The sequence below is a fragment of the Gossypium hirsutum genome, chromosome D10, assembly GCF_007990345.1.
Source record: "Gossypium hirsutum isolate 1008001.06 chromosome D10, Gossypium_hirsutum_v2.1, whole genome shotgun sequence".
Taxonomy (NCBI): domain Eukaryota; kingdom Viridiplantae; phylum Streptophyta; class Magnoliopsida; order Malvales; family Malvaceae; genus Gossypium; species Gossypium hirsutum.
Window position 1 is genome coordinate 61,572,310 of NC_053446.1, and position 22,415 is coordinate 61,594,724.

Genomic DNA, 22,415 nt, shown 5'->3' on the forward strand with positions numbered 1-22,415 from the left:
ACTAAGAGAGAAAGATTGGTTGGGATAAATTGAAATGAGAAATGAGAAGGCCTATTTATAGTTGAGGTTTAAGGACCAAACAATAAATAGCCCATTATCTCAAGGACCAAAAAAAAATTATCCCATGCCACTTTTTCAAAGTCAACTTTAGGGTGCTAAACTTGCACCACTTTGTATTGTTTGCCATTAATGTTGTCTCCCATTAATGTTAACACATTGAAGTGATGTTCCTGTTGAGAAAGCTGCTCTTCCAGACATCGCATTTTCTTTTGTACTTCTGAAGCATATGGTTGGGACCTAGAAGGCTGCTACTGAGAAGCCTGGTCCAATGGTATAGTGGTGACGGTCGGCTGAGCTAGAAGAGTGGCAAGGCAATCAGTGGCCTACTGCAAATAATGAGCTATCTGCTTCATAGGATTCTAAGGAGACATGCTAGAGGATGGTTAGTTGGTGGATGAGAACATTCAGGTGAGAACGAGTGGCTAGCTTGCAAGAATGCTCGATCCTCTAAAGTAAAACCGGATGTTGATTGGAATCAGACCTTTCGGGCTACTGGTCTTTTGGTAACTAGCTGGTTGATAGAGAATGGAGGGGCATCTCTCGAGTGGCTTACCGTGCTGCCACATGTCCCGGGCCGGAGGGGATGTAACAATATTATTTATTTTACCTTTTATGCCTTTGATGTAAGGCCTATTTGTCTCTGTTTCTTTTGTTTGCCTTAATGGTTTGTTTTTGAGCTCTCAAGTTATTGCTTAGTATCTGCGCCGCTTACATGAATTTTTCTCCGAGGAAGGCTGGCTTTACTCAAAACTTGTTTGGCTCCTGTCCTTTACTTTGTCCAGCTTTTAAGACTTTTTTCATTTGGGTATGGCTATTCTGGGATTTTAGCGTGCATGCCTTTCCTTTTTGCATGGGATCTCTGCTGTATTTGATTCTCATTTCAATGAAATCATCTTTGATAAAAAAAAAAAAAGGAACTGCTTTTAGTTGGGAGCCAATTAGTATTTACATTTATGAATGTATACTTAAATATTTTAAGGGAGGAAATCTGGGGTGAGCCTGGGGGGAGGGGGGGGGGATGAGGCACCTATAACGTAGTTACTCCCTGCTACTACGGGCTATCTTGATTGAATTGGATGCATTCATTATCTCTTTGCCCTTGTAGCATAAAAATCCAAATATCTTATCCTCAATCATCTGAAACAAATTCAGCCTTTAAAAAAAAAAGAACAATCCATATTTACCAGAATGAAATCAAAGAAATAAAAACTTGGAACAAATCAATGGTGTCATGATAAAAAACTGAAAATGAAACCCCAAAATGCTTGAGCCAAGTTCAGAACTGCCAAAAACGGCATCATTTAGTTTGCTCTGTTGAAACCATATATATATATATACCAAAAGGGCAATCAAATGGTCCTTGGTTATTTCTTGAACCTTCACTTGCATTGAAGAATTGGATAATAATTCTGATTCCTGGTTTTAACGGGAAAAAATTACTTAAATTAGTTTAGGAACAAGCAAAAAGCAAATAAAAAGTCAGCTGATGGAACTCTTGTAAAGTAGCTTTTGAAGCGTAGTAAACTTACTTAAGGATTAGTACCATCGGTTGCTTTCTTGTATTCAGGTTTCAGCTCATACGTTCCTTGATTAGTTCCCTTGTTGTTGTATATACACAGGTCTTTAAGTATATCTTTCAGAAATTGCTTCAAAGAGAGAGAAGTCCGAAGAAGAATAAAAAAACTGTCAACTTTTGGCTTGAAGGCAATAAGTAAAATAGTTTGTATTAGTCAACAAAGATCAAGATTGCATCATTTATGCTTTGAGTCAATGACAGTTCATCTTTCAATACCATATCTAGTGGAAGGAAATATGTTATACCCTGAATTTTGTTTGCAGATTGACAATCCGTGTTGAAAAAATCTTACACAAGCAATCAATACGTCTTCTGATTGTCTAGAACCTCAAATCTTTATATAATGTTTCCCTTATTTGAAGTTCACTTTTTCATTCTTTTCTAGGGTTAATCAAACCTCACTGACATGATCCCTTATATATACTGTAATCACCTGTATCCGGATCTGTTTTTCTAAAAAAAAACAATAGCCTACGTTACCTTAAGTCAAACATGAGTGTGGAATACAGGTCTGTGTCTAACATGTACGTTCAGGTTTTCTTTGGAAGGTTCTTGGAAAGCCATATCTTTATACATAAAATGTCAAACACAAGTGCCGGACACAGGTGCTTCAAGAAAAATGAAAAGTTCAAGTAACATAGGAATTAACACCTACCCTAGACTATATTCATCTCTAACACCTTATGAAACATTTTTCAAGGCCCTCTTTAATTTAAAAGCAGGGTTAGCTAGCATTGAATTATAGGTATGTCAATAGCATTAAGGGTGTGTTTGGTTGGGTGGAAAAGTAGAGCGATGGCAGGAAGGAAAGGAAAAGTGAAAAGAAAATGAATTTTGAGTGTGCTTGGTAGGAAAGAAACGTGAGGAAAGAAAATAAGAGGGGAGGGGAGGGAGAGAGATGTGCATGTTAGTTCAAAATTATGCATTTTTCAAATGTTTTTTTTTTCTTTACTTCCATGTTCCACCTCTACCAAGCAATGAATGAAAAGGAAAAGTAATTTTCTTTCCATTTTTTCCATTTCTCCTACCATGAACACCTATGGAAAGAAAAATTATGTTTTCCATCCTTCTAATTTCCTATCCCTTCAATTTCCATCGTACCAATTTTTTTCAACTCTACCAAGCAAAGCCTATGGTTCCAAAAATTACCCAAGTAAGTAGAAATAATTGATTAAGAAACATACTTCAGGTTGGTCTGTCTCTTGAATCAGTTGTCTTAAAGTCCAATTCGATTGCCTTTCAAAGAGCTTAAACATAATATCTTCCATCTCCCCACGATCCCTCCTTGTTCTTTTTGTATCAGATGTCTTGGCAGGCGCCTTCTTCTTTTCCTATTGCAAACACATCAGCTCTCCTCATACATATGGCAGACAGATTATAAATATATTCTGATTGCATATATGAGAGCAAATGAACAGTCCCCAGGAAAACAAATCAGTGAAGGACATTATATTTAGATAATTTTACATATAAAGTTAATAGGCATATGTACGTTGAATACAGCAGCGATAATCATCCCTGGCATAGGCCTCATGTGAGTTCCATTATCATTGTCGATGACCTGAAATGTAGAATACAGAAAAAAAATTAAGGGAAAGGGAAAGAGCTACAGGAATGAAGAATATATGGGAAATTATCACGCCAAAAATACCACATAGGAAGTAAGGACACAATCAAGAGTATTTCTTAATACCTGTATCTGTCTGGATTTGTTCATAGATTTAGTTGTCCTTTCACGGCAAAGTTTCCCATAGTTTTCGATGTTTTCATCATGAGGTCTCATGTCAAACTTGTTCAGTATTTTTCCCTCAACCACAAGCTTTCCTGCAAGATAAGACAAATTTCATAAATAAGGACAGTAACATTTCTTAACATTGAATCTCCAACCCAGGTTTCTTTCTAGTTCATCTTGAGATGATAAGAAAATTCTGAATTTTTTCACTGCACTAAACAGATATGTACTGGAGCAGCAATGTTTTCATGCACAAGTCTGTGTATTAACAGGTTAGACCTATGCTCTGGTAATGCTTCAAAACATAATGATCCCAAAGAAAGTTAAACTGTCTTAAAGGTCCCTGTACTATAGGTTGAAGAGTAAATTAGTCCCTCTACTATGAAGGTAAGCATTTTAGTCCTTGTAGAGGTAAAATTTTAAAAGGAGGTAATATTCAACGTTAAAAAAATGCCAACTTTTTGTGTTTTAAAGTCACATGGAAAAGAAAACCAAAATTCGACATTTAAAAAAAAACATGACAAGGATTAAATTGCTCATTTTTTTTCACACCTGTTTTAGAACACAAGTCAGCATTATTTAACATTCAACCTTACCACTGTTTATAGTTTTACCTCTTAGCTTCAAAAATAAATGTACAAGGACCAAATTGATCACTTTTATAGCAGTAGGACTAATTAGCTCCTAAGTCTACAGTACAACGACCCCCTAGTGTCACGGGCCGCAGTTCAAAGCCCGTGACCATCGCACCAAATGCATCTAATGGAGGTCTATTGCTCAGATGGGGATCATTTAGCCCACGAGAACTGGCCCGATTCAATAAGCAATTGGAGGAGCCTGTCAGATTGAAGCCCGGTTGGCCTAATAACGAAGAGGTTTAGGCTGATATGGTAACTAATCTTAGAAGATAGAAGGAATCTTATCTTGTAAAGATTAGATTAGATTTGATAAGGCTTATCTTGTAAATCCCTAAAATAAAGGGATATAGTTAATCTCGTCCGTCGATGTAATTGTATCTTGACCGTCGGTTTTGGGGGAGCTCAACTATAAATAGAGAGCCTCCCTCTCATTTGTACTCATTCCATTGTATTCTGAATTCTTAAGAGTAATAAGAGTTCTGAGAGCATTTACTCAAACACCTTGTGTGCATTCTTTTCTGTGGCTTTCTGTTGTTCATTGGCTTAGCTTCTTTTGGCTTAAATCGCTTCCGCTCTTCAATTGGTGCCTTGGAGGAGTTCTTAAGGAATCCTCATTTGAGTTAAGGCTGACTTAGGCAAGTTTGGAACAAACGGATCGCCTAAGGCCGCACGGTTTGCGAGACGAAAGGTCTAGCCCCGTGACATTAGTAGTTTAACCTTCAAAAGAATCTCATTGGGCCAATTATTTACATATCTGTGCATAAATAATATTTCAAGATAGAGGCGTCTCAAATTAGCAACTTGGATCTGTATTCTTGTCAGAATAATGAATTAACTAGAACTTTTAAATGTAAAAAAAATAACAGTATGACACTATTAGGATCCATGCTTCCAATAAGCCAATAGAATGGCGTATCTCCCAGAATCTATGCATGACCAATACATGAAAGGTCCAGCAAGATTGTTTGCTTAATATTTCTAAGTTATAATTGCAACAGTTTAAGTCCATGAGAATAATCCTTCTTAGTTAGAAAGAGTGAAGAGTTGCATGTTAAGATTGTTTCAGGATAGCTGCTGAGCCTTAGTTTTCTCCTCTTTAAAGAAACAGTTCCCAGAAAGAAAATGGTAAACCAGCTTAGGATTTCACATTTACCATAACAAGCCAGCATCATACCACTACATTTAACCTGTTAATAAGAGACGAACTGATAAAGTGTCGGAGAAAGACTAGATCAGAAGTAGCTTGGAGATGAATATCATTTATAATACAAAATGATAATCTAACTTGTTGAAATACATTATCCATGCCAAGAATAAGGCTAGTATGTCCTGGGATGATACATGCTTATTACCTTGGGAAGTCTCAGAAAACACAGACATTGGAACAAAGTCTTTGGTCATATCCATGGAATAGCGCTTCGGTACATCCCCGGTTTCTGTGCCAACCAATTCCATGGTGAACTGAGGTTAAAGAAACAAATTACATAAGAAGGAAGACAATGAGAGCATTATTATTCTAAGTAAAAGAACATAATATCACCCTGCTCTCTCAATTGATAAAGAAAAAAGAACCAGGGAAGAAAATCTGTCAAAATTGATTGACAAGCTATGAACATCATTAAGCAATAAGGAATATAAACAAGTTAATCGTGAGGGAAAGAAAATGGAAAGCACAGGGACCTAAAAACACCCTGAAAAAGTAAATACAGAGCTACCTAAATCATCCAGTTGAGGGCTGAATTCATTTTTGTGATTCACTTTAGTTTTATGACAGTTGAGAAGAACCACACTTTTTTTTTAAAGACATTGATGCACCAGTTGATTGCAAGCAATACAATGACTCAGGGCAGAAAGAACCAAATTTAATTAAATCATCATGATCAAGACCCTCCATAATCAGTTATGGCTTCAATTAACTCCTTAGTGGAGGTAAGTAAATCCCATATTTGACCCAATAAAGATATGTTCCTCTCAAATATAAAAAAGTAACTCTGAAACCATAAGTAATGTGAAAACCAGAGAAAGGTACCGCTTAGAAAGGAGAACCCATAAAAGTAAGAACTCAAATGCTGATATATATACCATTTAGTTTTGTAAATTTCTCATCCAAATGAGACTGAAAAGCTACCCAACTTCATTTGAAACAAATCTTTAAGCTTAATGGTTTGTCCAAGTTCTCAATCATTAAACATCTATAAGATCATTAGCTAAGATCCTTCACCCACTTTGGGAACCAAATTATCTTTTCAGCTAATTTTCATCAACAGTTATTGTCTTAACTTACTTAAAATTTCATGGTTTCAACTTTTTTTATACAATATCAAGAGATTTAACCACCCATTCAAGTCAAGACAATCTCATGGTTTCAACTAACTTCATTACTCTATGACTACTGTTATAGCATCAAGCCTTTCTCTAAAACATCAGTTATAAATAAAACTATCTAAATGGCACCAAGATTACAAGATTCATTCTTCCATGGGAACATTATAACGATTATAGAACAAAAGCTCATCTCTCCGTAACTGAAAAACTATGCATGCAAGCAATTTCAACCAAACTAAAATATAATTCACCCACACCAATATATCCAAGGTAACAGGAAAAAAAAGTGACAAAATTTGCTTAACAGAAAAATGTTAAAGAACAGAAAATGGTCAAAGTTAAAAACTTTCATCACATATTACTCAGCAAAGATTTCTTATTTTATTTCTATTTTATTTCCCAAAGAGAATAAAGAAAAAGCATCAACACGTCCCATTAAACCAGAATTTGGAAAACCATAAAAAAAACACAAAACATAAGAGGAAAACTTTAAAAAAAAGTTCAAATATGGACAAAGGGGAAAAAATGCATGCAGTGAAACAAACCCAGAAAACCAAAAGATACTTAACACATTAAAACCCATTAACCCACATAAACAAAATAAATCCCTGAAAATCACATGAGATAAAAGAGGGGAAAAAAGAAAAGAAAACGATAAAGAGAACAAATGCATGACACCAAAAATGCGTTAAAACTTTACCAATTATAACCCCGTTAACCCAGATAAGCAAAAAAAAAAAAAGATCCTGAAAATCACATAAGATAAAGAGAAACAGAAAAGAAAAAAAAAAGGAGAAAGAAAGACGAATGCATGTAATGAAACAAACCCAACAAATCAGCACAATGTTATTGTTTAAAAGGATGGAAACCTGAGGAGAAGAGGAGTCATTATCATCACTGGAAACACGGGGGTCAATGGAAAGAATAACTTTGGCAACCGCTTGAGAAGAAGAAGCAGAAGAGGAAGAAGAAGAAGAAGAGAGTTGAGGGGCTTTGAGAGAGCGTGAAACTAATCCAGGGCATTTCATTAACCACACCGACCTTTCAGCTTTGCTTGTTTCAAGATAGTTATCCTTGTTTTCCATGGAAAATTTATTTGGAGGACAAAATATGGAAATAAACAGAAAGAAAACATAAACTGTTTTTCCTTTTAACAAACAAACTGGGTAAACGGTAGAGTTTATGATGGCAGGTAGGACTCTCAAGATCTTTTGTTTGTTTTATTTTATGGGTAATCGAATTATTTAAAATTTTTTATTTAAATTATTGGTTATTAAAATCTAGTATTTTCTATTCGTATTGCTTACATCAATTAAAAGCTATCATTCATTTTCTTTTATATAATTTAATTTTTTTTCGTAAAATAACTTTGAACATCACGAATTTATGATTTAATATCTAAAATTTTTTTTTTCTTTTTTATCTCTGACATTGACCATCAATCGACTTAGATCTAAGGCATAACCAACTCATCGAATCATCATTTGAAGCTCACTAGTCGAGCAGTTCAGTGATTTAAATAAAAAATTTTGAATACTTCAGTGGCTTAAAACATTGAATAGTTCAATAATCATTTTAAAACTTTTTGAAGTTAAATGACCAAAATATAAATTTATTAATAATTTAATGTCATTAAATATAATTTACCTTTATTTTATGGATAAATTACACCAATAGTCACTCAACTTTGATGCAGTTAATAAAACAGTCATTTTGATTTCAATTCAGTCACTCAACTTTCAAAAAACAACAAATTAGTCACTAACGTTAACAAAAGTGACAAATCAGACACCTATTAACATTTTTCGTCACAGGCTTAACGGGACAGCTGATATAGCCAGCTAACTGGCCACGATGGAAACTCAATTAACCTAAACCCAAACCACGGTGGAAACCACAGCTTCTCTACCTTCCAATCTATGCCAAAACCAGAAACAAATATTGCAACCCAACTGTTTGTGGAAATGTCACAATGAGCTACCCTTTTAGATTTTCAACCTAACCTCTCAACTTCGGCGACCATTAGTTCGAACTCGACTGTGATAGCAAAAACCACATCATTTTATCCTTAAACTATGACAGATTCTATATCCAAAGCATCTACCACGGCTAGTTAACAGTAAAAGAAAAATAAGATGAAATGGAGATGCCAAACAAAAGGTATGACGGTTTAAGGGTTGTTGACCCCTACCACTGCCATAGATGTTGTCCCCGCTGCTACCAATACTCTGCCTGTCACCTTTGTTTTCTCTTCTTCTTCTTCTTCTTCTTCTTTCTCCTCTTCTCGCAATTCTTCTCATTTCCTCAACACAAAAAGAATAAACCAACGTTATACAAGTTTTCAAGCAGAGATGAGATGAGATGGTGCATTTGGTTGGATATAGTGAGAAAAGCTCTTGACCATTCTCGACATCAGAATTGTTCTTTGTGAAGCTTGCGCCACCGCCATCGCCGTAATCCAAAACCTCATGCTGCTGAACCATTCTAGAAATTTTCTTTTCTTCTTCTCCTCCTCTTCTTCTTCTTCTCTGCTCCTTCTTTTTCTTTTACAGAAAATAATTAAAAGTACTGATTTGTTATTTTTTAAAAGTTGAGTGACTGAATTGAAGTCAAACTGACTGTTTTGTCAGCTACACCAAAGTTAAGTGACTATTGATGTAATTTATCTTTATTTTATTTATATCATATATTAAATCTATTGGCTTAACATATATTAGTTGGACGGAAGTTTTAGGGTGCGCTACTTACAATCAAACTTTCCATGAGATCCTGTTAAATATTGGGGTAAAAGAAAAAATAAAAGGAAATTATATTTTTCTTAGCATTTAAGTTTTGTTACAATTTTCAAATTTGTAATCGAATTTGGTTTTTGTTATATTTAAATTCATTTTCTTAACACAATAAAAATAAGATGACATGGAAATTAATATATGATTAATAAAATAAAATATTTTTAATTCATAATTAAATATTACGCAGGCTTGAAAACTAATTTTTGTATATATTCAAATTTTGGGACATACCAAAACTTTTGAGGAAATACCTATTTTTTTAAGGATTTACAAATATTTCTAAGTTGTTACCAAAAATTCTAAAAGTTTATTGAAAATTTTAAGGTTATACAAAAATTTCTAATGATTTACCAATAATTCTAAGAGTTTATCAGTATTTCTAAAGATTTCCTTAGTATCCTAAACCCGATTCACTTAACATTTTGACATACCAAAATTTCTAAAGGTTTCTCACTATTTCTAAGGATTTACCAAAATTTCTAAGGTTTTACAAAAAATTTAATGGATTTACCAAAATTTCTAAGGATAATTTGGTATAACCTTAGATGTTTTGGTATAACCTAAGAAATTTTGGTAGATCCTTGGACTTTTTTTTGGTATGTCAAAATGTTGAGTTGATTAAGTTTGGGACACTAGGGAAATCTTTAGAAATATTTTTAAATCCTTAGAAATTTTGGTAAAGCCTTCAAATTCTGGTAAATCTTTAGATATTTTGGTATAACCTTAGGAATTTTGGTAAATTCTTAGATATTTTGATATAGCTTTAGAAATTTTGATAAAATCTTAGAAATTGGTAAAACCTTAGAAATTTTAATGAAGCCTTAAAAACTTTGGAAATATTTAGATATTTTGGCATAACTTTAGAAATTTTGGTAAATCCTTAGATTTTTTTTGTAGGCCAAAATGTTGAGTTGATCGAGTATGGACATATTGGATCTGGTGCCATAAGTATAGTATTTTCGTTTAAGTACACCAGAATTTTTTTCAAACAGATTGGTTAATAAAATTATTCATGAATTACATTAATATTTTGTATATTTTCCTCACATGATTTTTGCATGTAAAGCAAAATGGAAGCAAATGTTACTCACTAGTTGTCTAATGTTTAACTAATACTAAGCGGTATTACGTGGTCAAACAGTAATATGAAAAGACAACTTGTATTAGTAGACGAATCTATACATATCCTTAGTCTATTCGAAAATGAGCAAACCAATTGAAAGACTAATATATTGTCTATCAAGTCCATTTAGGGAGATGTTTTGTCTTGGGCATCGGAGCAAATGACTCTTAAAAGATAAAGACATAGATGTGACTGATTGGACTGGCAGTACATTGAACATGACCCAAACAGAATGGATCCTGAATCTGTTTATGGATTTATTCACTTGTGACGTTCAAAGTGTGACATACCTAAATCCTAAGTGGATGGCAGAGTATGTACGCGTGACTCGTACATTTTGATATAAGTAAAAGCCTGAGTTTGAATAAATAAGAAACCAAAAGCTGGCGCATTGGGTGTACAACTTTTGCAATACGTAGTGTCATTCACAATAGTAGAATTCATAGCTCGGGACATGGGTAAATGATATCTTCTCATTGGTGTTACATGGTTGATGAAAAGTAAGCGTGACTATGGGTTATTCGTCTTTGTCATAAATGTGTTACCCTCATAGGATATCATTGATATCTTTAAGATAATATTCATTCTCCCAATATGATCCTATTTTATCTCATGGTAACCATTACATCTTCCTCGTTCATCACAAATATGAACAACCTGTAACCACGTTTACTTTTCATCAACTATGTAATGCCAATGAGAGGATATCATTTACCCATGTCTCGGGCTTTGAATTCCACTGTTGTGAATAACACTACGTACTACATAAGTCGTACACCCAACACACCAGCTTTCGATTCCTTATCTATTTGAACTCAAGCTTTTACTTACATCAAAGTGTACTAGTCACACATATATAGTCCGCCATCCATTTAGGATTTAGATAAGCCACATTATGAATGTCACAAGTGAATAAATCCATAAACGGATTTAGGTCTCTCCCATGCTTTGCTGATGTGAGATTTTTCTAGGGTGTTACATTCACCCCCTTAGGGACTTAATGTCCTTACTGAGGTTTGCCCCACCATCGCTCAAGAGGCACAGCGAGTGACTCTGAGATACCAATAAATGTCATAGCCAACACCTATTTTAGTAAGGTATTGTCCACTTATGGTGCACATGTCCCTCACGACTTTGTTATTAGGAGTGCCCATACACCCTCAAAAGGCCTCTTACCATTTAAGTGTTACTATCTCTTTATATAGCTCATGTCTCTATCGTGCTTTGTCGATGTGGGATTTGCCTAGGGTGTTACAGACAATTTATTTAAAATTTTAGAAAAAAATATAAAAATAATTGTAAAAAATAAAAAAAATGAACATTTTTAAAAAAATTATAAAAATTATAAGACATAAAAATTATAATTTAATCATCTCAAACAAAAAAAAATGGTGGTATTGCCTAAATGACTCATGATTACGCCCCCACCACGACCATATGTTCAAGCCGTCATTCAACGGTAGCGCATGCTTGACAAGCTTCAGTCTAGGTCCTTTGAAAACTTTCGTGAAAACAAGTTGGAAACAAGCATGAGACCTAGGTTGAAGCCTATCAAGCATGTCTTATCATTTTAACAACTTAAAGTATGGTCACAACGAGGGAGTAATCACATGCTATTTACACGATGTCACTGTGTTTTTAATGTTTGCAATTATTAAATTATAAATTTTATACATCTTATAATTTAATGATTTTTAATAAAATTTTTAAATATTTTATATTTTAATATTTTTTATACTTTTGTAATTTTTTTCTAAATTTTTAATTAAAATTAAATATTTTATGTATTTTTTCAATATTTTCATTTTTTATATTTTTTATCGTTTTTATTGATTTTAATATTTTTTTATCTTTTTTCCATGTGTCACAACCACATCGTGACACATGGCAAAGATTATACTTTAAATTTTATGAAATGTAGTAAATTACAAGTACAAGGAAAAATTTTATGATTTTTATAAATTTTTTCTATATTTTATAATAATTTTGATATATTTGCAATTTTTTTCTATATTTTATATTTTTAATTTATTTTTCTAATTTTTAATAAATCTTAAATGTTTTCTATATTTTTTTATCATTTTCTGTCATAAGTCACATGACGTTAATAGAAAAAAGAAAAAAAAAAGGTCAAAAGGCCATTTTCAATAAGTTTTGGGTCAAAAAGCTTGACCCATATTTTAAATGGGCCTTAAATGTTGAAGCCCGAGTTCAACCTATATTCAAGTGCTCAATTGAGTGTAAAAAAAAAGACTAAGAACTTAATTTTTTTTTTAAGTTTGAGGACTTTTTACACCTTTAAACCAAAAATCAATTAAACCCCTTGTTGAAAATTGCCCTGAATTGAATCTATTAAGTGTTGGTGTGGCAAGTGGCAAGCTGATGTGGCGATGGACTTGGAAAATGGGGATATGGTAGCTAACATTGAAAAATGATGACATGGAGGATTAATTGATTTTTCTATTATTTTATGAGGGCTTAGTTGATTATTTAAGTAAAAAAAAAGTTAAAAATTTAAAAATTATAATTTTTTAAAAAATATAAATTATAAAAATATTATTAGGAATTTATAAAAATATTAAAAATTATAGAAAAAATTTAAATTTTATTAGGGTTTAGGGTTTAATTGATTATTCATTCCACTATTTTTGAATCAGCCCATGAACACCTCTATTAATCACTCACCTTAAGCCATCAAGTAATGAACCAATCAACACTCAAACCCTTTACTTGACATGGTTGGCACCCCACACAAGTCTGATCATCATCACAGTTCAATCTCCCCATTTCTTTATTACTGAAACCAAAGACTTCAAACTAGCAAAGTAACAATTTTTTTAATAATTTTTTATTTTATAAAATTTTATTAATTTTTAATACCTTTTGTAATTTCAATAATTTTCTATAGCTTATTTATAGTTTTTTTTTACTTTTTAATAATTTCTAAAATTTTTATAATATTTTTATTATAGATTATAATATTTAATGATGTTTCAATATTTTTTTATGATTTTTATATTATTTTAATAATTTTTCAAAAAATTAGACTTAAATCATCCCTCTTGAAATAATAAAAATCAATTAAACCCTTGTAAAATATAATAAAAATCAATTAAGCTCTTCACATCATTATTTTTTCTTGACAACTAGCCATATTAGTTATCGCATCAGCTTGCCACTTGTAACACCCTGAATTTTGAAGTCAGAAGTTCTGAGTTTTGTGGTTAGGGTCAGTGAGTAGGTTGTGCTATTTTGTTTAGTTGCACGTTTAAGTAACAAAATAGGCTTGCTGGTCTGGTGGTTAGTTGTGTGTTAGTGTATCTTTGGGACTCGTTTTTGAATCCTCATGCGTTTTGGAGAAATATTTTTTATTTTGTTAAAAAAATACTTGTTTTAAGTTTAAAAATAACTATTAGTTTTATTTTTTTTGTTTACTGCTTTTCTTTTCACATTCTCCTCTCCTTCTCCTTGGCTTTTTATTTTATTTTTCTTTTGTTTTTTCTTCTGTTGGGAAACAATTTTACTTGCAGATTTCGGAGAGCTTCGCTCCTTTGTCGTCGAGTCGGTGTCTAGGCATCATTAATCGCGAATCAGGTCTGGGATTCAAACCTTATCTAATTTATTTGCGAGTTGTTGTTTCGGCATTTCTTAAGTGTGCGCTAAACTGTTGATTTTGGGTTTTTAGTTGTTGAGGAAGTATAGGGAATACTGTGTATTCCGATACATTTTGCCATTGCAAAGTTTGAGGATTGATTTGACGGCTAAAATGGCGATTTCGGCCTGTTCTGATGTGGTTTTGTGACCACATGGGTGGCCACACGGGAGTGTGCTTGTTTACACGATCGTGTGGAATTAGGAATTAGGGTTTTCGGGAAAGATTAGGTGCCACGCAGCCATGTGACTGATTTGGAAAAATTAGTCGATTTTCACACGACCATGTCCCCTAGGCACACAGGCGTGTGTGTTTGGGAATTAGGGATTTAGTGATTTGGTGTCACATGGCCTGACCACACTGTCGTGTGGCTAATTTGGGGATTTAAAGATCCCACACGGGCGTGTGAGACCCTCACACAGTCGTGTCTGCCCTGTACTCTATTTTAGTACAAATGGACAGAAAGTTACATGGCATGTTCACACAATTATGTCCCTGGCTCACACAGGCATGTGCCTCCTCCTACACGGGCATATTGACCCTCACACGGCCTAGGAATTTTAACACGGCCAGGGCATACAGACGTGTGGTCCTAAGCCATCAATTTTTAGTTCTGTGTAAGTTTTTATCTGAAAATGTGTTTGTGTGTTCCGACCCTTGGCTGGGTTTTAGTGATGGTAGTTAAGAATCTAATCTAGGCTTCGACTATGTGTTATTTGTGACTGTTGTGTGAGATGTCTGATTCTAAACCTGGTTAGCTATGTGTGTGTGCATGTCTATTTCTGTCTGACTGCCTGTCGATGTGCTCATTGATTCTGTGAGGTTGTATGCATATATGCACTTGCATAAAGTAATTTTTGGGTTGGTTGTAAAGAGAAGGAAGACTAATTCTGATATGATTTGGTAGTCTAACTGCAACTTATCGGTACAACTGTTTACAGCATTATGCCGCATGTACGTTGATTTTGCTACGTACTATTGTCTGATCTGGCAGTTTAAACTGTAACATGTTTGTACAACAGTTTATCGCAATGCACTGTATTGCAGATACGTCAGCTTTGCTGCGTATCATTATCTGAGTAGCTTAGCACACATACATAGTGTGTAGGGTTGGATGGCCTTTCGAGGCCCTATGTGGTGTGTTTGGTTGGATGAGTTTATACAGCTATTTTGGGGTGTGATTGGGGGACGGAGAGGTGTGTTGTCTGGATGGGTGGTTTTTTTTACTTGACTGCATTCATACGCATCTGTCGGACTGACTGGGTGTAAGATTATTTGACTGTATTTTGTCTGATTGAATAACACTTGTGATTGAGTGTCTGTGTATGACATGGTGTTCTTGAATTGTTACGTTCTGTTGGGACATTAGTTCCAAGTTTACTTTTTGATTCTGTGGATATTTGTAAATATGTTTCGCTATTGAATTGATATTTTTAATTTCGTTTTTAGTCGCGTGTCGAACTCACACTGAGCTCGTGTAGCTCACCCCCTTAGTGTTTCCTGCCGTTTTCTGTAGCTTGGACTTGACATGCCAAAGGCCTCGAACAGTCACGATAAGGAAATATGTTTAAGAGTCTGAACTGTGGTATAATTTTAATTTGGGTTTTCGAAAATGATTTCTTTGGACTGAAATTTTTGTAATAATGGGACTTTATATCTGAGAGTTTTTACGGAACTTAAATACTGTAATGTTTTCGGTTTGTTAAACTAAAATTTCCCACGATCACTTCAATGATCAATGTGACTTTCGAAATTCGGCCTAAACTTCTAGACCGGGTTTTGGGGCGTTACACCACTAATGAATTTAATAGGTTCAACTGGATATAAATCATAATTCAGAAGACTAAATTGAGTATATTTTTCGATGAATGGCTTAATTAAATTCTTTTAATTATTTTTAGAGTGCTTATTTGGTATTTTAGCCTGCGATTTTTTTTCAAGAGAACAAAATTTAAGTTCAGTTTAAATAATTGCATCATTAAATCAAATGGTTGATGCAAAGTTTTTTTTTCCGCAAAGCTAGAAAATGAATATTTTGATTCCCTATAAATGACAAATGGCATAAGATTACATCTATGAGGAATTATTGAATTTGAATTTTTTTTACAACATATTGTATTTGAATTACATTATTATCATTTACAAAGAACTAATTTACATTACCTTATTTTGTTTTGCAACAAGAAAAATAAGGAAATAACAAATCAATCTTAATGTGTGGCAGAAAACATTACAATGAGATGATAAACTAAAAAGATTGATTATATAATATGATACCTAATATAAAGATTAGCAGCGCACAACCATATATGCCACATTGTGTTATGTGGACATTTGTGTCAAACACCATGACTTCCATTTACATATATATAATACTCCGTCTAGTGTTCCAAGACATACATCGTAGGTAGATCTACAAGGTATCAGAGCCACATACAACATCAATATTTAGTTATATTTATAACAAATAATTCAAGATGTCACATCCATATCTAATACTCGTCTAGTGTTCTGGTACATTCATCGTAGGGAAATCTGCAAGGTGTTAGAGCCACCTACAACATCAATGTCTAGTTATATTTATGGCGAACAGTCCAATTGTTAAAGCTAAACGCGATAGAGTCCATTATCGAGCCTAAGCCGAGATAGTCTCACTGCCTAACTGTTTTTTTTTTCTTTTTTTGAAAGTTTCAGACGTGCTTTCCAAGGGTTAATTGTTATGCACGCAATATAGCCATTGATAGAATCTTATGTTGCACTCGTCCAATGTGATGTGATCAAGAGGAAGGCTTTTTACTCTTTTTCTTGACGGTTTGTGCAATAGCATCACAAATCCCTTTCTTCCGTTTCTTCTTGTTGTTGCCAGCCGTACTCTTATCACAACCTTCAAAAACATCCTTCACAAAAAAGTTTAACCTCCATAGGGTGGATTCACTCTGCATACGAATAAAGTACAATCAAACAAGTCAGTACTAGAGCAGTTGGTTGAGCAGAGATTGAATAAGAATCAAAAAGAGAATTATGAAAAGAAAGCAATTATCAAGTTTAAATATAACCTGAGCATCAATGTCGATCTCCACCTCTTCAGCCATTGCTTGAAGCCCTGGATTACTTTGAGCAATAATCTCCAATGCCTTATTAAGATCCTCTGTAGACAATCTGGCTATGGCAGTCCCCAGATTTCTTTTATCTTTGGTTGACATTTTCCTAAAACAGCAATTTCGGAATTAGGTTCATTGTTCCCGAAAGAAAATAAAATATCATTCAAATTGAAAACCAAATTACATAAGGCTATGTTACTCCAGCTCTTCATTCTTTCTGAAGTAATCATGTATGACACCCAAATTCGAGAATTATATGGAAACTCATGTATGACACCCAAATTTGAGAATTATATGGAAACGAGCATAAAGGCATGATCCTCCAAATATATCAAAAAACATACTCATGTTGAACACATTACAGTATCTGACACTTAACCACAAACTCAACCCAAGGCCTAAACCAGGGTCCTTTAATTTTTATTTCAAAAACCAAACTTGTAATGACAATCCAAAGCTTGCATTAAGTTCTAACAAAATGAAACTGGAGTTTCCAGAGTTCAAAGTTTTCTCTCTGACATCAAATATTCATGGAGTATGCTAGCTAATAGTACACAACACTCAACCTAAAGATGGAAATTATAGGCTTAAAGGAAAAATAAGAAGACTACATTCATAAACAACAAATTCTACCATTCAACAGGCATGTTATTCATTTTTCTTGAGATATAACTATTAGCCTATTCTTCAGTTTTCTTGAAGTACCTATCTTCAATACCCATATCTGAGGCATGTTTAGACATGGATGTAGAGATAATAACTCTACAAAGACCTCCAAATACATGAAAAAACTTTAAAGAATTGAACATATCCATGTAGGACACATATAGAATTGAACATATCCATGTAGGACACATACATGTATCTGATACCCAAACCAGATTCCAAGTAATATAACTCATCAAAATGATTGTTGATCTAACCTGTCAATAGAAAAACAACTTACACATGCACCCAAGATAGTTGCATGTGCTATGTAAGTAGTTGTTAGACTCAAATAAGATAAATACACATCACACTAAATAAATAGCATTCAGCATTCATCTTCTAAGGTAACAATATTCACTTTGCCATGCATAAATTTGTGAACCACACCTGCACTTTTGAACAACGGTTTCTCTGAGCTGTTCCAGATGTGTATCAACCTCATAAAGCTGAAAAAAGTTAGGTCTCTGTAAATATCCTGATGATTGAACTACAGAACGACCATTGGAAAATCAATTACGACAATCTGGAAGATGTTAAGCTATTTAGACAAATATGTCTATGTAGTTATTTGCATTTCAAAGCAGTTGCGGAGTTTAGTATACCTCATTAGATATTGCCTGAACCCTTTTGGCATGAGAAGCCTCTCGTACAAGCTGTATATTTAACTGTGCTTCTGCCTCCTCCTCTTCACGTCTTTTCTCCTACGAGCACAAAATTATAAGTTCTTTTTTTAACTTGAAAATGCAGGAATAAAAGATGGAAATAATTTACTATTCTCATTGAGCAAAAGAAATACTACTGAACCCAGTGAAGTTATGAAATATAAGCCATGAATCCAAAGAAGAGAGAATCATGTCGAGATAGTGTTACCTCTTCGGTAACTTTAGGAAGAAGAAGCTGCCACTTCTCCTCAAATTTTTCCAGCAAAGTTTTGGCCATTAGATGAACATCACTTCCTTCCTCGTTGTATTTCATTGCATTATCGAAAACCAATCTTACATCAGCACATATAGCTCGAACATTCTTATATCCGTTACCATCCTTAGCCTCCATTTGGTTTTTTATTGTACCAAGGTCCATTGGCTTTTCAATAACCTAGTGAAGGAAACATAATTAATCAATAAATTGTAGGAAACCATTTCCAAAACCGTGTAGTAAGATTCAGATAAACACCAATTATACGTACAGCAATGTTTACCGTTAGATTCTACAGCTTGTTGTGCCTATAAAAAGGACGCTAAATTTTGAGTGTGATAGCTCAAGTAATCACAGTGTTACCTCAAGAAGTTATCAGATTTGGTATGCATTCCTAGATTATGCCCACCAGATTCCTCAACTCAAACAGGATAGATAACAGGTAAATGGAAAGTTATGACTTTATATCTGGTAAACTGAAAGGAAACTAAAAAGAAAAATGCATTAATTCAATACCAGTTACCTTGTAATAGTCATGTAAACCAAGACCTTTCACATCTACCGGTTGCATAAACGGCCATGCCCACTTGTGCTGTGAGATCTGGAAGAATGAAAACATGCATTACCAAGATATGATTGCAACTTATCACTTACCAGAAGGATCGATAATATTGCTGTTTTTATCCTATAACTGCTCTAATTATGAGATTATCACATGACAGAGTTAACAAGCACATTTCCATCAAAGGCTTAACTCCTTTCATAATTTTTTGAGGAAAGCGCGGAGACAATTTTTATGCAATCGATAAAAGCAAAAATAGCAGTCTTGAACTATATCACAAAAGAAACTCAAAACAACAAAAGAAAAGAAACATGTATATACAAATTAATAATGTTGTGAATTGGGAAAATTATTATATTTGATTATATCATATCCCCATTTATTAGATGCTTACTCACTCAGTTTACATGTAGTACATATGAAAGACAAGAGCGGCCCATTCAAGAATCTTAAAGACTTAAACCAAAACATTGAGTTAACCATAAATGCTTGACTTCAAATTACCACTATAATTTCCAAATGATTCTATACCAACATTCTACTTGGTTAAAGGAACCAAAAACTTAAAAGAAGTGCAGCGTCCAAAGAAGAATATGCTAGGCAGAAAGCATAGAGACAAGAGCATCTCATTTAGATGGCAGTTACATTATAAGGTATCTATAAGCAAACGTGTAGTTGCTGAGAACAAGTGATTACCTGACGCAATATTGTCCCAAACTGGCGCATAAGCTCTTGCATTCGCTTTGCAGCAGTTGATTCCCGTTGGGATGCATCTTGCTGCTGCTTTTTAATGCTTGGAACATGCCTTCCCTTATCTTGTTCCTCTCGAATGGAGTTACCTTTAGAACTGCTCTTTTTCTTTTTATTGGCATTCAAGTAGAACTGTTCAACTTCATTCACTTTTTTCTCAAGCTACAAGAACAGCACATTAAAAATTGTCACTTATTTGCCAAAAAAAATTTGGAAACTGAAATCCTGAAACAGATCCAATAAATACTGAAGCATCCACTTTTTCTGAAACTAAAGCACTATGATCAGCATCTTGTAACAACCTTTCTGGGACTGGAAATAGTCAAAGGATGTAATATGGACCTAATATGAGTCATATAAGAATATACCCCTTGCCTATTCATTGTATGAGTTCTATTTATAAGGCTATAATCCTATTGAACAGGTTAAATTGATACCATTCTATAAGTACCCATATCCCCCGTCTGACACATTCAAACATACGCATAGGAGATAGATCATCCAAATAAATGAAAAAAAGCACTTAAAATATACAATCTTTTTTAACAAAGGTTAAAACACTTAAAATCTACAGTTACACCCTGAGTCAAAGTAACAAAGTTACCAGGGCTTCCTTGCCATTAAGCCGCGATACCAATAAATACAATTATACAGTCTTTTTTAACTACAAGTTTGTAAGTTATCAGTTTAACTTACCTTATCAATCTTTTGAAAGATTTCATCAACACGACATCTGAACTGATCCACTTCAGCAATATCCGGAGTTGACATCGTTACCGTTTCCATTTGATTCTTGAAATGAAGGTGGAAAAGAAAAACAGTGAATGTCATACAACTGTTAAGATCATAAACATTCAGTAAGAATAAATGTATCCGTAAAGGTGCTATGAGGGGGGAAGAGCATATACAAACAGAAACTCCTAAAGAAAGCAGGAAGAATTGACTAAAACTGTCATATTTTTCAAGAACTACATATTCAAACTTGATAGAAAACTAGTTTCAAATTGGGATAGCAGTTAAATGAAGATAATATAGTAGATTTGTTTTTCCATAGAAAGCAAAATTCAACTAAGTCTAATGAATCTTCTGAACTCAATCAGTTAAGTTCATTGTTTTTGTGTTTCTTCTTTAAAACCCCAAAAAGTGATAATTTTTCCATTTCACTGAAAAAGTAACAAAGGACTAAACAAGTAAAGAAAGAACCCAGAAAACTGGTCAAATTTATTAATTTTCTTTTTTTTTCTGGAAGGGATTCAATAAAAAAAAACTTGAAAAACAACATTTCCAAAAAAATTGAAGGCATGAAACAAAGAACAGGTGGAAACACATTCAAATACTTATACATTATGCATAAAAATACGTAGAAATGTAGAGAAGTTACCAGAGAAGAGAATAGAAAAGTTGAAGTGAGAGAGAAGGAAAAATGGGTTCAAGAAGTTAGATAATTTGAAAGGAACAGGGAGTTTTTAACGTGTCGGACACCCCGTTTCACTGCTCCAGTGCCTGCTCTGAAGTCTAATGCTCTGCTTAGCCTTTCTATTTTTTGGTTTTTTGTCTGGACAAGAGGAATGAGCGACGTCGTATTCTTTTATGGTTACTTCATTGACTGTGCTAAACATCTATTACGGTTACCTCTCACAGTTAAATAGAATTTTAAAATTTTAATAATTTATTTAATTTCAATCTATTCAATCGAAAATAAATAATCTCATTTAAAAAAATAATTAAATTTTTATCTTATATCTATTTTTGGCACGAATTTAATTTATGTTACTCTTATTCTTTATTCTTAATATTGTAAATGTTGAATTTTACTTTAGTATTTTTTTCATATTTTCTAATATCGGTTTTTTTTTACTTTGATATTTAAATATTTTTTTATTGTGATACTTATATAATTTTATCAGTGGTTGTTATCAAGTTACTTCGGATAGACACACTGTGCTTATTAAAATGTGGCACGTAAATTATAAAAAAAATATAATTAATTTAAAATTAATTTAAAATTTTCTAAAATATATAAATGTAAAATCGAAAGGTATATAAAATTTTAAAATAAAAAAAAATATAAATTCTAGATAAATTATAATAGTTTTATTTTTATTTTTTTTCAAAACACCCCAAAAATATTTTTTAAAAATTATAAACAATAATCAAAGAAGAAAAGAAAATAGTACTTAAACTTTAGAAAATTACAAACAAATACCAAAATATATAACTTGAAATTTCGTAATAAATTTTAATTTTTTTTTGCAAAATACTCCAATATATATGTAATTTCTACAAAAATCTTAAAATTTAAAAAATATTAAAAATTTTAAAGAAAATTCAGTCAATAACCGATCAACCCCGGTTAACAATAGGTCAATGACGGTCAATGCGTAGGGATAAAAAGAAATTTTTGAGAAATTAACGAAGACTTCAAGACATGTATCAATGTCACTTTCTTCGATATTCTATTTGCCCTCATTCTATATTATG

General features: G+C 33.2%; 2 protein-coding genes across 6 annotated transcripts; both read right to left on the reverse strand.

Annotated features, from left to right (window-relative positions):
* Window positions 1-1,239: 1,239 nt before the first annotated feature.
* Window positions 1,240-7,543, reverse strand: LOC107915898 (general transcription factor IIF subunit 2). The gene is made up of 7 exons (XM_016845088.2): window positions 7,201-7,543; window positions 5,359-5,467; window positions 3,330-3,460; window positions 3,129-3,197; window positions 2,821-2,967; window positions 1,590-1,706; window positions 1,240-1,476 (listed from the first exon to the last, which is right to left on the reverse strand). Exons 1-6 carry the CDS (start codon window positions 7,414-7,416, stop codon window positions 1,590-1,592), a joined length of 789 nt encoding a protein of 262 aa, XP_016700577.1. The 5' UTR covers window positions 7,417-7,543; the 3' UTR covers window positions 1,240-1,476.
* An 8,789-nt stretch (window positions 7,544-16,332) lies between these two features.
* LOC107915901 (transcription factor GTE6) lies at window positions 16,333-21,551 on the reverse strand. Of its 5 annotated transcripts, none has more exons than XM_041103536.1 (9): window positions 21,316-21,551; window positions 20,631-20,726; window positions 19,881-20,096; window positions 19,146-19,223; window positions 18,578-18,802; window positions 18,310-18,408; window positions 18,095-18,153; window positions 16,955-17,105; window positions 16,333-16,834 (listed from the first exon to the last, which is right to left on the reverse strand). In XM_041103536.1, exons 2-9 carry the CDS (start codon window positions 20,718-20,720, stop codon window positions 16,676-16,678), a joined length of 1,077 nt encoding a protein of 358 aa, XP_040959470.1. In that variant the 5' UTR covers window positions 20,721-20,726; window positions 21,316-21,551; the 3' UTR covers window positions 16,333-16,675. The 5 variants fall into 5 exon arrangements, 4 of the variants coding, with proteins under 4 accessions (XP_040959470.1, XP_040959469.1, XP_040959471.1 ...); XM_041103535.1 differs by having other exon boundaries at window positions 20,631-20,769; window positions 21,316-21,493; XM_041103537.1 differs by lacking the exon at window positions 16,333-16,834 and adding an exon at window positions 17,859-17,971 and having other exon boundaries at window positions 18,095-18,194; window positions 20,631-20,769; window positions 21,316-21,501.
* Between the last annotated feature and the right edge of the window lie 864 nt (window positions 21,552-22,415).

Excerpts from the sequence above, each read along its gene's own strand:
- LOC107915898 (XM_016845088.2), bottom strand. The coding sequence starts at position 7,416 with ATGGAAAACAAGGATAACTATCTTGAAACAAGCAAAGCTGAAAGGTCG. Across the intron at positions 2,968-3,128 it reads TTATCGCTGCTGTATTCAAC|GAAAAGAAGAAGGCGCCTGC; the intron begins GTACATATGCCT and ends TGTTTGCAATAG. Across the intron at positions 1,707-2,820 it reads AAGAGACAGACCAACCTGAA|CAATTTCTGAAAGATATACT; the intron begins GTATGTTTCTTA and ends CTCTCTTTGAAG.
- LOC107915901 (XM_041103535.1), bottom strand. The coding sequence starts at position 20,765 with ATGACATTCACTGTTTTTCTTTTCCACCTTCATTTCAAGAATCAAATG. Across the intron at positions 19,224-19,880 it reads TTGGGACAATATTGCGTCAG|ATCTCACAGCACAAGTGGGC; the intron begins GTAATCACTTGT and ends TCATTCTTCCAG. Across the intron at positions 18,409-18,577 it reads TTCCTAAAGTTACCGAAGAG|GAGAAAAGACGTGAAGAGGA; the intron begins GTAACACTATCT and ends TTGTGCTCGTAG.